Raw genomic sequence first — 15,319 nt, 5'->3', positions numbered from 1 at the left:
TCTAAAATGAACTTTTTAAAAAATGTATTAAGTTTTGAATAAAATGTATGAATGCTTGAGGCATGAACTGATCCAGCAAGAGCACTGCAATAAACAGTATGCAAAAATATCGCGTTTGAGCTTTTTCTGTGGATTGCTCTCTTATCCTGTAGCCGAATGCATTTTTAATCAGTGCTGCACGTGTTTCTCTGTCTGCCTGTAGGGAGAGCAGACGGCGTTACACCGGGCTGCTGTGGTGGGTAACGGTGATGTCATCAGCGCTCTCATCCAGGAAGGATGTGCACTGGACAGACAGGATAAGGTGCGACTTTAAAGACAGAAAGACGCACAAACACACAGGAGCTAATGGCACTTCTGCTGCAGGCAGAGGAACAAAGCCAGTATAAGCCATCTGATGATCATAGAGGAACCAGTCTGTCTGTAGTCTGCTGAATCTCCTTCCCCCATGAAAAGAAGTGAATTAAAAGAGAGAAGGCTTGTTCATAAACTTAACTTATTCTTAAACATTCATAGGTTCGTCCATGGTTATCTGTTATCAAAGGTTATTACATGCTCGAATAAAGTACAGTATATTCACTGAACACTATACTAACACTGGGACTAGTCCCCAGGAATTGTGTATTACTTATTTAGAGTACTACTTTTTTTTTACAGTAGAGAGAGGAGTTAATATTCCCAAAGCAAACATCCTCAAACACAGTACAGTTATATTTATTTTATTAAATCCTGGTAGAAGCACAGGGAAGTGAATGCTGGATAAAAAGAAACAATTAAAATGTCAAATAGTTGGGCATAATGTAATTGGTTTAGAAAAACAGCAACTATCACCATTAGCTGTTGTTTATGTTTTTTTTTTTTATAACATTTATTTATCAAGTGCAAGTCATGTGCATAAAGTGCATAAATGAATACAACATATTTTTCTTTTTTAAACTTAAACATAAACGAACAACCCCCCCTCCCTCACCCAAGGTCTTCATAAACGATTAAAGTATAGCTGTTGTTTATGTGACCAATGTTTTTTTTTTTGTCTCTTCTTGTCTCATCAGGATGGAAACACGGCGCTGCATGAAGTGTCCTGGCACGGCTTCAGCCAGTCTGTCAAACTGCTGGTGAAAGCCGGAGCCAACGTTCATGCCAAAAACAAGGTGATTGTACAGTGGAGTCTCCACATCTGTGTTTACTACCGAGACATTTCACCTTTTCGACTTTCAAATTGCTATTTTGTGCAACTGTTCCACACTGTGCTTGACCGTGTCACACATAAACAAACACCAATTCTAACACAAAATCAATGCACCATAGTAGGAGACATGTTCTGAGCTCATTTCATTTAACTGTAAACCTTATCAGGATATGTTTACTCTAGTTTTTTTTATTACATAACAAATGATGTCAATAGTCAGGAGATTATTAGCCATCAAGTAGCTTAGCTCTCTTTTTTTCAGGGTTTTTAGTCAGAAATAATTGTTGTTTATGTGGCTCATACCATTGAATATAGTAGCAGCAGTGTGACTCCCTCCTCCTCCTCTTCCTCCTCCTCCTCTCACAGGCAGGAAACACATCTCTCCACCTTGCATGTCAGAATGGTCATGCTCAGAGTTCCAAGGTTCTGCTGCTGGGAGGCTCCAGGCCTGACAGCAAGAACCACGTAAGTTCCTCTGCTTGGACATTTAAACATTTAAACATCGCTGTATGGTAGCGTGGTGCCAGTGTTAAAAATGAAGAGCACAATTCCCATAATCTCTGCTCTGTGTGGGCAGAGAATGAAGTTCATTGTTTATTTACCCTTTTACCTCAGTTATAATGGGTCTGTGTCAGGATAGTCCACTGTGAATTACAATGCAGTGAAGCTGATTCTGGATAACTATCAACAAGTAAAGTTGCCTGAGGGAAAGAGGGAAAAGATATGTTGTCGTACAAGTCTGGAAATGCTTTCATTAGCAGACACTGCAACTGATCCAACTGATACGTCACAGTTTCTCCTGCCTGCTCATGCCCTCACATATGAACACATGAACACCAACTAAAAGCGGCTTCACTGACATCAACTACAATGTTTTCTGCATCTGTGAATCATCACTCTCTCAGGAAAACAAGTTTATCATAAAATAAATAAAGACAATTATTAGTTGTGTTTATTACAGTAAAAATGCTTTTATTGATGGTGTTCAGGGTATGAAGAAGATTAGTTAGATAAAAAGATCATCTGAAAACAAATGTGTTAAACCATTTATTGTAAATGATTTGAAATTGTGAGTTAGGTGTTATTGCAAGTAAAAATCCATCCCCCTAATATTTGACACTATTCTAGCTTCAGAAACGCTGACTAATTTTGATTTCAGTTGGGGGAAACCTGTCTCCATGTGGCCGCCCGCTACAACCACATAGCTATCATCCGCATCCTGCTGGGAGTCTTTTGCTCTGTGTCTGATAAGAACCTGGTGAGTTACTCACTGCACACTCACGCTCTCATCTCCAGCTTCATTATAGAACATCTTCATATTGTTATCACACAGTATATGAACAAGTTTGGCTTTTAAAAGTAGGTGGTGCTTTTTCTACCCATTTAAAAAAGCTAAACAAAAAAATAATTAGTCTAGTTTTCTTGTTTTTTTGGATGTGATATATCTTTAAAAAAAAAAAAAAAATCATATAGTTTGTGAACAGACCCCAGAGCTTTTGGTTAATGTCTTAGAATGATGTGATTGTATAAACACCAGATGTTTTATTGTTTTTTTAAAAGTTCTGAATAGATAAAAAAAAAAAAACAATGCTCAAATTTTCATGATAGCATCATCCTCTTGCTATGTGTTCATGTTTGTGTGCACGCAGGCTGGAGACACGCCGCTTCACGTGGCTGCTGCTCTGAATCATAAGAAAACAGTACGCCTGCTGCTGGAGGCAGGGGGAGACAGCCACATCTGCAACAATGTGAGTGCCCACGGCTTCTTTCTACATCATTTATGCTCAAAGAAAGTGTTAGTGCCCTCACTCTGCCTTTCCTTAATCTATGAAGCAACACACATTTCTCTCTGCTTCAAGGTCTCTGAAAGTAGCACTCACAGTTCCTGCTTATTTGAAAATGCCTTGAATGAAACATGAACCACAAAACTTAAAGGAAAATAATGTCGAAAACACTGGTTTTAAATGTGATAATCATTTGAAACTAAGATTTGGATAACTAAACACAGAGTTTCCATCCACCTGTTTTTGTGCACATTTTCAGTTTGCACAAAAACTGGATCTGGAGCATTTTGTATTCAAAAGATCTCTTGAAACATTGCGATTAAAACACCTGTCAGAGCGTGTGCTACCGAGACAGTGGCCTTCTGCAGAAGCTCAGCTCTGATTCCAGCCTGTAGCCCCTTGCTGTGTGTCTAATCCCCTTTTCTCTCCCTTTGTTGCTTAATCTGTGCCCCGCAATTAAAGATGCACATATCTTAAAAGAAATCTCTGCTCTCTAAACACTTGTAGACTGATATGATTGCACTGATGCATCAGTACTACGTAAGCAAACGTCCTCTGAATACAAACCGCACTGAGATAACATTTAATCATGAAGGAATTTCTCTCGTGTAAATCCTTTCCTAATGTCTGCTGTTGTTTTAGAATTCAGAGTGTTTACTCTGAGTTGGGATTTGTCTGTTTTCATAGTGTATCTGTCTCCACAGGCAGGTGAAACAGCTTTGGACACGGCTCGAGAACACAACAACCCAGACGTGGCTCTGCTTCTCACCAAAGCTCCACAGGTAGAACAACCACCTCAAATTATTGTTACACGACATGTGGGATAGTTATTAATGGTTTATTACCTTAGTAGATTTTAAAGATAACAGGATCAGGTTTGAACACAATGCTCGGAATATAATCTGGAAAGTGACAAAATTCTTCATTGCATTTACCATGAATATGCAGCTGCATTTCATAGATTTCACCACCTCAGTTTCTGGGACTATACTATGACACTGTACATTAGATACCGTGCTATGATACTCTTACCCTGACACAGCACCATATTATGCTCTATAACACTAAAATGAAATAATCTCTTTTCTATTTCAGTTGTAGTAAAGGTTTAGTAAGTTAGTAAAACTGCAATCAAAGTTTTTATTTTCCTCCATCAATCATATTCAGTAAATATGTGTCTGCATATTCTGACTATCTGTCATAGCAGACTTGCTCATCTCCAGTTTTAAGAACAGTTAAGAAAAAAAAATACAGGGTTTAGAGACACGTGTGAAACTAAGGTCCTGCCTCGTGTCTCATTTCATCCCCTCATTTTCCAGTGTCCATGGTGACATAATAACAATGAAGACAGCACTGTCTCTATGACAACGTGACACAATGCTAAATTCCCCAAGGGCGCAGTCCAGTGTCTTCCAGTAAACCACCACAGTGAGCCACTAGTTACAATAGCAGGACCACTGTACCAGGAAGCACGGTTGCTCACCTAAACGGAATGTTATTGGTGCTATCAGATAACACCTGTTTCCAGCCGAGCTCACGTGTCGACTGTGGAAAATACACAGCGATAAAAGCATGGAGTCGTCAAATCCAGATAGAACTCACTTTCAATTCAGTAGAATGTGAAGAATGAACCTGCCTGACTTCCTCTTCATGTGTTATGATTGTGGTCATTGTGTGTGTGTGTTCAGGTGCAGAGCTTTGCGCGTGGCAGGAGTGTGAGGAAGAGGAGGGACAAGCTGAAGGCAGAAGGCAGAGCTCAGTCGGTGCCTAGAGACGAGATGCTGCCCTGTAAGGTAAAAACTGGAACATATATGTAGAACATATTTATATCCATAATTGAACTTGAAGCTGCTCTGTGAACTCAATAGTTTAAATGTAATGTTAATATCTAAAAGCTACACACTACATTTTTAAGAAATACATATTTTTTTGGCGACCCCTAAAGGGAGAAGCCAAAAGAAGAAACAGATGCTAGTGGAATAGAATAAAAAATAAAGTAACTGCTATATTTCATTACCCGTATATCACACAACATCACATGTTTTTAAATAAAAATACTAATAATTAGTTACCATTTGGAGATGGTTAACTGTTGCCATAAAAAAATGAAATCAATGATGATAATATTTACAGCACAACTGTTTAGAAATTAAGACAATATAACATCTACTAGATCTCAATGTCAGCGTTACACATTTTTAGAAAGTCTTAAAAATCAGGTTCATATCTTTCCCATTTTGAAAGTGGCATTTGTGAGTGCCCAAACATTTCCAGGAAATTGCCCTGCCAAACCTTTCCGTTCTCCTGTTTCCTGCAGGACAGTGCTTCTGCTGCGGACGATAGCCAGAGCAGTGACCGAGCTGCGTGCAAACACACTAACGTGACTGAATCGCACACCAAGAGGGCGAAGAACAGGAAGCCAAAGGAAAAGGTACGTCCCATCATTCAAGGTTTGTGAAGCTCATTCGTGACGGTGCTCAGAAGATGAGGACTGCCGGCAGTGATGATGTAAGAGTTTGTGTAATTACTAATCTTAAGCTCTGTTGTCATTTCAGCCGGTTTTGTCTGACCCCCCGCGCCGCAGAGAGACGAGACACAGCGAAGCCTTTCTCAGGAGGAAGGCAAAGCTGCGAGCAGTGTCTCCAAACGCAACCACTCCTCCACACAACTTCAAAGCCTATCAACTTTACACACTGTACCGTGGCAAGGATGGCAAGATCATGCAGGTACTGTACAGCACACATGCCCTTCAGTCACAAACTGTTTCATCTGTCAGCGCTGCAGTATTAAATCTTTTCCGCTGTGATTTGTCGTGGTTTCCATTTCCTCTGACACGAGAGGGTGATCTAGATAAAACCTGCCCTTACTGTTGTCATTACTTTATATAGCGATATATTGTGTTTTAGTGCTGTGTTAGATAAATAAACTCTCATGGATAAAGACACCTGCAGAAAATCTACAGTCACTTTACTACACAACATTAAAGGAAATGTATGGTACAGTTCCTTCAATAAAATGTTGGCACTGTATTTGCCCGTCACCCAGACCCACTCATATTTAACAGTCCAACAAGGAAAACACGGTGAAATCAATTCAGCATTAACCTTTGAGTTTACAGTGCATTTTTCTGCCTCAGGCTCCTCTGAACGGCTGCCGCTGTGAACCTCTCATCAGCAAACTGGAGAACCAGCTGGAGGCCACTAAGGAGGAGATGAAGACTGAGATCCACACTGTGCAAGACCTGATGAACAGCAAGATGGGCCAGCTCGACCGCAAGAACAAGCACCAGGTAGCATACACTCATCAACACACCACTGTTTATCAAGAGGAGGGGAGTTGTTTGGTGTGGGTCACACTCAGATCACAGCCTGTACGCGCTGAAGCGTACTCTGGTTGTTTGTTTTTATATGGGAAAAGTTATAGTTACATCCAGAAGGAAGCAAATATGAACACACATGGATACACACACAGAAGGCTAACATCCACCATGGATAGCTTTAATAGCCTGTGTGTTGCATTCACTGACCTGTTATTAATAGTTACCACAGCTTTTCATTTTTTTTTTTACTCTCTGTTTCACTAAAAGAACTTGAGCTTTTGTCCGGCTCAGGTGTCCGTGCTCTAATCTATGTCTTCTGCTGTAACTCGACATCCTTATTCTTGTGTTTTCACGTAAAACAGTGACAAACATCCGTACACACACTTTTTCTTTCAGTGTATCCTCACTACCTTTGAATAGTAAAGAAAAAGACACCCTCACTGTTCTGTGTAGGTTACATTTCCTCTGCTTCACGTCATTTACAGAATAGCAGTGATGCATATAGGAGTGAAAATATTTTATTAGCCGTTTAATGCTAAGGAGTGACTCGTATCTGTGCTGTTATGTACGACGCGCAGACGTGTCTCAACCCGTCAGGAGCTGGTATTCACTCAGAGGTGTTCTGGGAATGTTTGGTGGTAGTAACGTCATTAAAAGAAATAGTTTTGACTCAAATTTTGATCAAATCCACAGCAGCACAGAGATAATGTCCTTTTCTCTTGACGCAGGCTTGGAAAACTGTTACACAGCATTAAAATATAAACAGTTGAGTTGTAGGTTTTCAGAGCTGATTTAAAAATCCCTGCACCATCAATTTCTATCTACACTTAAAAAGTGTTTACATCTGTAAACGTTTGTCATGAGACGGTTAAAAGCAAAACTGTGAAAGTGCATTTTTATCCAATTTACAATCACACTTTAATTCGTATACATCAAAACTAGAGCCGCAACAATTAAAACTAATATATAACCAAAAAACACTGTAAATCTATTGTGATGGCTTTATTCTTCACTATAATCGTACATTGGTAAAGGAAAACGTTATTTAGAAAATTCATAGATTATGAATGTTAAATCATTTCACTTGTTTTAAACATACTTTGACTCATTTGCGTGTGATAGTAAATACTGGCAAAGTATTCTGAAGTTAATAATGCAGCATTTAACATTGTGTCTAAAGTGGCCCCTGCTAAACAAAATTTAACCTGATTTACACTGCAATAGGTTTTGTGAGAGAGAATAAACAAAACAAAAGAAAAGTATAAACCTACAGGTATACACATAGCAAATTGCCATAAACAACATTTATGGCAGTAATGAAATACAAATACAAGTTAAACAATACAGACACTAAACTTGACCAGCAAGTGTTCTGTGAGTCACATGGAGAAACAAAAGCCTTCTCATTATGTCCCTTTGTTTCTGAACACAACCAATACAGCTCAGGTTAGAGGCTATTTATCATAACATGAAAAATATCATGTTTCACGATGCAGATGTGCTGCTCATTTATGACCACATCCTGTTCTCTGCTCTTCAGGGTCTGTATAAACAGAATTACATTCTACAACCTGCTGACAGAAGCATCTTACTGTGTTTTGTGTTGGTATCTACAGCAGCCAAAAACTGCCCGTGTGAGATGTTTGTCTTATATGCATTTCAAAGTAAAAGCACTTCAGTGTTTGTGTTCCCTGAAACCTTTTAGTTTTTTTCATCAAAGTTTTAAACAAATACACGTTTCCAACTGCAGAATCCTGCCATTTAGTCGAGTACAGAGGCATTATTAGATATGATATTATTTATGGCAGCACTCTGTTGCTCACTGTGTGAACCACAAGATTCAGCAGATCAGATCGTTAACACGGCCGTCAGATGAGAGCACAAACAGCTGCATGTCATCTGTTAATGCACCGACTCTACAATGTGTTAATTAGTACCACTTTTAATGAAAGTCGGCGACACGTAACAGTACGTGGTTATCTGTCTCTGATAAATGTTTCACTGCCCTCAGATCCGTGCTCTTGATAAGATAACAGTGGAGAGAGTGTCGGCCGAGAGGAGCGAGTGTCTGCAGAGGATGGAGCAGCTGACTGTGCAGGAGCGACTGGAGGCAGAGAAGAGACAGGTATGTTCACAGCGGGGTCGCCTGAGACACTCGGCTGAGGGTCAAGAACATGTGAGGCTAGAAAAAACACCTGTCGCCTGCAGCATGACGTTATCATACTGTATGATGCTGTTGAGAAACATGAACTACTACAGGTTTGTTACAGGGTTCTTTGAAAGGTGAATATTAGGTAGATATTAGGCAAAATACAACTATAATCTGTTAATGTAAAAATAGTTTGTGCTCAATGACATTCAGCCAGGAAAGTTGTTCACTGATCGCTGTGTTCCATTTAACTTTAAAAGTCTGACTGTCTTTGTTTACGTGCCTAAATTGCCTTCAGTTAAATTACTTTATTTACTAACTTTAAAGCTTTGTTTATTTGTTTGAGCCGTGAGTTTGGTATAACAACATAGAAAGTGGGATAAAGTGGGATTATATTGCCATCCTTCTAAAAGGAGAATTTTGATGAGATCGATGCCGCAGTTCACCTGCTAACTCAGCATATTTCTTTAAACACTGAGAAAAGAAAAGTTGATAGTGCAGCTTCCATACTGACTGCAAATGTGTCACAAGGACAAAATGTCACTCACTGTTTACTAGTTAGTTTCAAAAAGTAGCTAAATTCATTAATCATTGCATTTATCTGCATTTAATTTACTGAGAACACAATATTTCACATGATGGCCTTTTATTTCGTTCATAGAAAATTTAAGCAGATATTACACAATTATCCAGGTGAGTTAAAGGTGCACTATGCAATATTTAGAATGGAAAAGAATGAAATCAGGAAGGTTAATTGTATTTCAAGTAAACTAAATATAGAATACAATATAGTGACTTTGCAGTGGATATTAGGATTTTGAGTACAAAAAAAACATGTAAATAAGTCAACTTATGTAAATAAGTAATAATTGTAGATTATTTAAATATATTCAATCAAAAAAAAGTAAATATAATGTCACTTATTTAAAAAGAAATGTCAAAAGTCGTCCAAATTGACTGACTGGTTATTGTTTATGTCCTGAGCAGAGTGACATCATTCTGGAGCCTCCATTTTCTAAGTTGGTTGGTCTGTTGAACTGCTGGACCTTCATATAATGATCCTGGGTTCAAATGTTGATCGTGTTCAATGCTCATGAGAATGCTCATATTCATAACATATTATGTTTTGTAAAAGCTCAGAGTTCACAACCTCATGTGACTTTCCACATTATAATAACAAGTGTTACTGTAGCAGCAGGAAGTAACTCTGTAGTTTTACTTTCAAAGTAAACCCGTCTCCTCCTGTACTTGTTAATATGTTAATACTTTCATTTTTTTAATGTCACATTTAAGATTCCTTGACTATTCTAATGTATTCAAGTCCAATACTCGTCCTCCTTTTTTGATCTCGATCAAAATATGACTATTTACTGACGTTACTCTGGTGCTGAGTTTAAATAAGTTTATAATTGTGGTGACATTGTGTGAGCTGCAGTAACATGGTCTTTTGTGTGTGTGTGTGTGTGCGTGTGTGTGTCCTTTAAGCAGGTATCTCTGATGAGTGACTTGAAGAGCTGGTGTCTGTCCAAACTGCAGAACATGGAGTTCCGCTTCACAGGAGACTCGGGCAGGAGTAAGACGCAGCTGCAGCGCTCGTCCTCGCTGGCTGAAGATCTGACTGAAGCTGACGGAGCTGATGGAAGCGGCCTCACCGCTCTGTCTGCAGGAGATGAGGGCGCCTCACACAGCCCAGAGATCCACACCAGTCCTACACTCCTGGACTCTGATCACGGTGATGTCAGCGTGCCTGAGAGTGGATCAGCCAACCATTACTTTGTCGTTCATATGGAGAGCTCACCAGGTACAACAATCCTCAGAAAATCACTGTTGCAATCATAATTCATTTAAATATACACACATCTGGATTCACTGTTTTTATTAAAATACAATTTAAAATATATTTTTTTTAAAAAGTGATAGTTGTGTGAGGGACTGACACTTACAGTCATCAGCTCTCTGAGCTGTGCACGCCCCCTGCTGGCCACCTGCACATAGAACCACCTGAGTAGTTTGGTGGAAATCAATATCTTAAACTATAGTAACACTGTTGAGCTGAGTGAACTTGTACTAGATAGTTCAAAGTTAGTTAAGCTGCTTCATGTTGTTTTAATGTGACTCTATTTGTAATCAAATTAAGAAGAAGTTTCTTCTTTTGTGGAGAAAAACATTTTATGGATTTTATGTCTCTGTTGTGGTTATAAACATTGGACTAATGAGAAATAAAATCCTTTCTTTAACTGGTTAGCATTTCCTTGTTTAGATGATGGTTCATTTTATTCTGTTTTAAAACACTGATGTCATGAGATTTATGGCACAAATATTTGGTCTTTAAAGTGATTTCCTCTGCAGTGGCTCATGAATTCATTCACACACACAAATGTAAGAGCACTTGTTCCTCGTTACGATCATGTGTGAGGAAGACTATGGCTGCCAGAGACACTCAACCGTTCATCATTTCCATTCAGTCGGAGTAAATGCTAATTAGCCGGATAGCATGAATAATAATGAACACTGTCATTTACCAGATGGCGATAAAGCACAGAAGGCAGAAGCCACCTCTCCTGCAGTGAAGAAGAAGCAGCTGTCATCTGTCCAGGTGGTCCGGCCAAAAGAGCGCTCAGCGATATGTGCCGACACCCAGAGGAAGGACCAGGACCTGCACGGCGCGAGTGGGGGCAGAGGTCACCGAGCCAGCAGCCTGTCCCCTGCCACAGAGCGCCGCTGCAGCAGCAGGACAGACACTGGAGTCAGAGACAAGGAGCGAGGCCGTGACCGAGGGAAGCACCATAAAAAACATTCCCAGGGCAGGACTCACTCCAGAGGAGCGAGAGGAGCCCGGACCCTGGAGGTGTGCGCGGAGCCGCCCGGCGACGCCTCGTTCGCTCAGGAGCGCGACAACATGCACGCCCTGGAGGTGACGCAGTACTTCTTTGAGGCGGTGTCCACGCAGATGGAGCGCTGGTACGAGAGGAAGGTGCAGGAGGCTCGTTGGCAGGCCAGTCAGAGAGCAGAGGCCGAGAGGGCTGCTCTGGTGGAGCGCATCACTTATCTGGAGGACGAGCTGCGCATGCTGAGGACCGACCGACGCGAGTGCTGACAGAAACCACACGGGATTACGTTTTTACCTTAATCCAGCAGATGCGATGTGTCATGTTTTCCTCCTGGACGACCTGAGCAGAGCTACTGAATTCTAGCTTCTTTTTTTATACGTTTGACTTAAAGCCTAAACCCTGACGGACGTCATGGTCGATGTGTACATACAGAACTATAGAAATAGAGGCAGCTCTTGTGCACTGTGCTGTAAATAACCCAGTAACTGTAAAGCTAGACATTGAACAGATACATCAACACTGTGTCCACAAACATAACTGCTCAGACACGGTGTCTTCACATGGGACACGGTGTCACACAGTGTTCGTCTGCATGGAGGGAATCTCAGTATAATAAGCTTCTATTACATGAAACCACCCACTGATTATTAGACTTAGCTGCCACTGTACACATAAACCAGAGTGGATGTTTTTACTGTGTCCATACTTTATTCAGCTGCATGATGGGATTTGTATGGAGGCTGGAGAATGACAATAGAATACTAACTATAGACGTTTGCAGTGTTTTAATACAGTTATTTTTCAACATGAAGCCTGGGGAAAAAAAAGCAGACGACTTTAAAGTACCTTTTTGTACATCTCAGTTATGGAAATATGGACGCATTTTTCTGGTTTGCAGGGTGAGTCTAACCAGGAAGTGGTCACCAGGGGGCGACACTGCTTGCGCTGTATGAACTACGACTCCTAATTTCATTCATTATCACTAAACATTTTCCTGAGGATTTCATAGTCTCAGCTGCTAGTCGCTAAAAACCCCTTTAGTAAATGTCGACTTCTGTTTCCATGTAGTGGAAAAAAGCACATGTGAGAGGACACTGTGTGACTGACAGCTTGTTCTGTCCATCTGTGACTTTACAGCTTCAAAAACAAACATGGTGCTGATCCATTCACAAATCTGGGGGCTTCAAAACAGCAACCCTGAAAAATATACAGTCTATAACAACTCAGAGGTGTGTAAACTTTTACATAAGTTAATATTGTTTGTTGCACCTTTTAATTGGGATAATGTAATGACCTGTCCTCTGGAGGTTTCTACCTCTTTTGTCTTTGTTTTAATCTCTGAAATATTATCATAAATGTAAAAAAAACAAGTCATCAAATGCAAAAAGGGACAACACTGCAAATGTGCATTATTATTATTATTCAGTTGTCATGGCAACTCCAGACTCTAAACATTCAACTTTACAACCTGTGAACTACTCTGAAGTCTCCATCCTCGTGCTTCCATCTTAGTTTGTGTCATAAATAGTCGCTCCATATTAACTCTAGTGTCTTAGTTAAAAGTGAGAGAAGAACAAAGTGTTTACAATCCACTTAAATAGGCAGTAAAATGTGACGCAACACCTGCGTGAGTCTGTCTGACTGCAGTTCACAACAAGTTCTCATCATAAACAGCTCGCTACCTATAACCCCGGTTTCCCAGAATGCACCCTGCCTTACCGATCATGTTTACCCGTAAAGCACAATGGTGACACTGAAGCTGAATTCAGTCAGAACATGTTGAAACATGAAGAACGCTCACTGTTGTGTCGCAGTATTACTGTCTGCTGTACATGTGACGTAGTGACTCTGGGTTAGTTTTTATATGAACCATGCACTGTTGTATGATGAAGCCAGAAAGCATATTTTGTATTAAAGAAATTGTTCTTAATCTGCCTGCAGTTTCATTATTGTCCATTTAATACATATTAAATATAGTTCAGAGCACAGACTGATCAGTCTCTCAAATGTAGGGCAATACTTTCAGGGTCATACTGTCCATCCATGGCAAGTTACGAGCCATGGTAGTGAGGAGGGGTTTCCCTGTTTCCATGGTTACCCCAACATTTGATGAGTCTCTCCTCAGTAAAATCCACAGCAGCAAATTCCAGCCCCTGTGATCTGCTAACTTTTGGCCAAGGCCAGAGATTTCTGCAGCTCCACCAGGTGGTTGTTGGCCTGTGTGACCATCATTCGAATGGCGTCCTGGAGGAATAGTTAGAGGGAAAATGGTAGTAGTGAGAAGAGCAGAAACTAAAGTATACTTAATGTGTTTCAGCTCATTGGAAACAAAGTTTTCTGGAGGTTTTCACAGTCATCTTTACTTGAGCTGATGTTGAAATTATACATTTTAACAACACTGAGAGAATTTCCTACATTTTTCCATAACTGTGTTGAATTTGGGTGACGTGGCTCACTGTTAGAGTGAGTTGAACAGGGAAAAGTTTCAAAGTTTGAATCCCAGAACGAGAGAAAAAGTGCTGCACATAGATGTGCTGTGTGAATGTGTGTGAAGGGCCAAAGCAACTTTGAAAAGTGCTGTATGAATTCTGGATGGATTGGAATTAGAATCAGTTATTTTTGGACACAAAAAATAATGATAATGAATGCATTTAACCCATCTTTTTACACGCCACGTGTGTGTGTGTGTCTGTGTACCTGGTCAGTGGCCATTTTGTTCCTCTTGAACTCCTCTCTTGCCCAGTCTCTGAGGTACTTCCTGTCCGCCTCGTCCGGCACCTGCCTGATGCTCCGCAGGATGTTCCTGTAAATCCCCAACACCTTCTGTCTCTGTAAAAACTGACAACAACTCGAACACGTCACATTCAACGTAACAACGGTTACATTTACTTTAACAGACACCGAGTGGTTAGGGTTAGGATAAAGTAGACATTCAGAGCAGGTGAGTTTGACATACATCAACTCCAGACACCCGGAGTTAACCTGTTTTCAGTCATGGACGAACATAATCATCATATTCTAACACAGGCACAAAGCGGGGGATATATCGAGCACTCCCCCTACTTAAATATGTGTTTGTTTGTTTGTTTTGTAGTAGCATTAAACTGTCTTAAACGTAACGCAGGTCGAACCTTTTGTACTTGTGCTCTCCAAGTCTCAATTTTACTTCAAACACGAACAGAGACTAAATATTCGCGTCTGAATAAACGCAGCTACTAAATGTCGCATTTACTTCACTGCAGTTGAGTTTTTTAATTGAACAATTTCGCTTAATTACCTGTTTAAAGGAGAGGGCTGCGTAGGGAAGCTTGGACGCCGCCATCGTTTTGACACGGCAAGGACACAGGCGGATGTTGTGATGACGTAAACCTACAGGTTAATATCGGTGCGTATCGCCCTCTGGCGGAGCGGAGGATAACTGCATCCCGCACGGAGAATGATGAGAACGACAACATTTTTGAGCGTGCCTGCTGTTCTTGCTGCCGATGTCGTCGGGCGCAGGACTTGTGCTGGTAAAGGAGTAACATTTAGGTGGATTGAACCTTTAAAACTTGAAGTATTTCGCCAAAGTGGTATTTTGGTGGTATCACCCTTTAAAGGAGACTGATTCTTAAACTGTGAGGATCCAAACTGGGCTGGGTTGTGATCATTTCGTCGATCGCTTCCCATTCATGTATATGTAGACATTATTCACAGTTTTTTGCAATTTTTGTCGCCATGGTTGCTCGAAATGCTTAGAAAAGTAATAGCCCACCATTCTCGATCAAACCGCATGTTTTGATATAGAATGTGTGGGGTTTTTCTCAAAACTGTGACTATGACATGTCAAATTTTGGACAATATACTAAACTGACATTTTTTTCACATTTAGGACGAGATACTAAACTATGACATTTTTCTCATACAGAATTTGCCAAAACGTCATAGTATAGCATGTCGTCCAAATTTTGACCAAAATGTCATAGTATAGCATGTCGTCCAAAATTGGTCAAAAAAGTCATTGTATAGTATGTTGTCTACATTTTGTCAAAAAAGTCATAGAATAGTATG

At 40.3% G+C, this 15,319-nt stretch overlaps 2 protein-coding genes across 5 annotated transcripts in view; one reads left to right on the top strand and one right to left on the bottom strand.

Moving 5' to 3' along the window:
• Positions 1 to 13,199, top strand: part of ankrd6b (ankyrin repeat domain 6b) — a 37,111-nt gene extending 23,912 nt beyond the window's left edge. For 2 of the 4 annotated variants that reach the window (XM_044049167.1, XM_044049165.1), the window contains 13 exons: positions 203 to 301; positions 1,050 to 1,148; positions 1,553 to 1,651; positions 2,346 to 2,444; positions 2,836 to 2,934; positions 3,675 to 3,752; positions 4,659 to 4,763; positions 5,288 to 5,401; positions 5,526 to 5,696; positions 6,107 to 6,259; positions 8,301 to 8,414; positions 9,927 to 10,239; positions 10,964 to 13,199. In XM_044049167.1, coding sequence (XP_043905102.1) covers positions 203 to 301; positions 1,050 to 1,148; positions 1,553 to 1,651; positions 2,346 to 2,444; positions 2,836 to 2,934; positions 3,675 to 3,752; positions 4,659 to 4,763; positions 5,288 to 5,401; positions 5,526 to 5,696; positions 6,107 to 6,259; positions 8,301 to 8,414; positions 9,927 to 10,239; positions 10,964 to 11,535 — 2,115 coding nt within the window. In that variant the 3' untranslated portion in view covers positions 11,536 to 13,199. Of the gene's footprint in view, positions 1 to 202; positions 302 to 1,049; positions 1,149 to 1,552; positions 1,652 to 2,345; positions 2,445 to 2,835; positions 2,935 to 3,674; positions 3,753 to 4,658; positions 4,764 to 5,287; positions 5,402 to 5,525; positions 5,697 to 6,106; positions 6,260 to 8,300; positions 8,415 to 9,923; positions 10,240 to 10,963 lie in introns of all 4 variants that reach the window. The other 2 variants (XM_044049166.1, XM_044049164.1) reach the window with 1 other exon arrangement.
• Positions 12,040 to 14,605, bottom strand: lyrm2 (LYR motif containing 2). Its single transcript, XM_044049168.1, has 3 exons — positions 14,547 to 14,605; positions 13,967 to 14,107; positions 12,040 to 13,513 (listed from the first exon to the last, which is right to left on the bottom strand). Exons 1-3 carry the CDS (start codon positions 14,589 to 14,591, stop codon positions 13,433 to 13,435), a joined length of 267 nt encoding a protein of 88 aa, XP_043905103.1. The 5' UTR covers positions 14,592 to 14,605; the 3' UTR covers positions 12,040 to 13,432.
• Positions 14,606 to 15,319: the final 714 nt, after the last annotated feature.

Source organism: Solea senegalensis, linkage group LG17 (genome assembly GCF_019176455.1).
Source record: "Solea senegalensis isolate Sse05_10M linkage group LG17, IFAPA_SoseM_1, whole genome shotgun sequence".
NCBI lineage: Eukaryota > Metazoa > Chordata > Actinopteri > Pleuronectiformes > Soleidae > Solea > Solea senegalensis.
The sequence above is the reverse complement of the archived record's forward strand: the minus strand, read 5'-3'. Positions and strand labels throughout refer to the sequence as shown.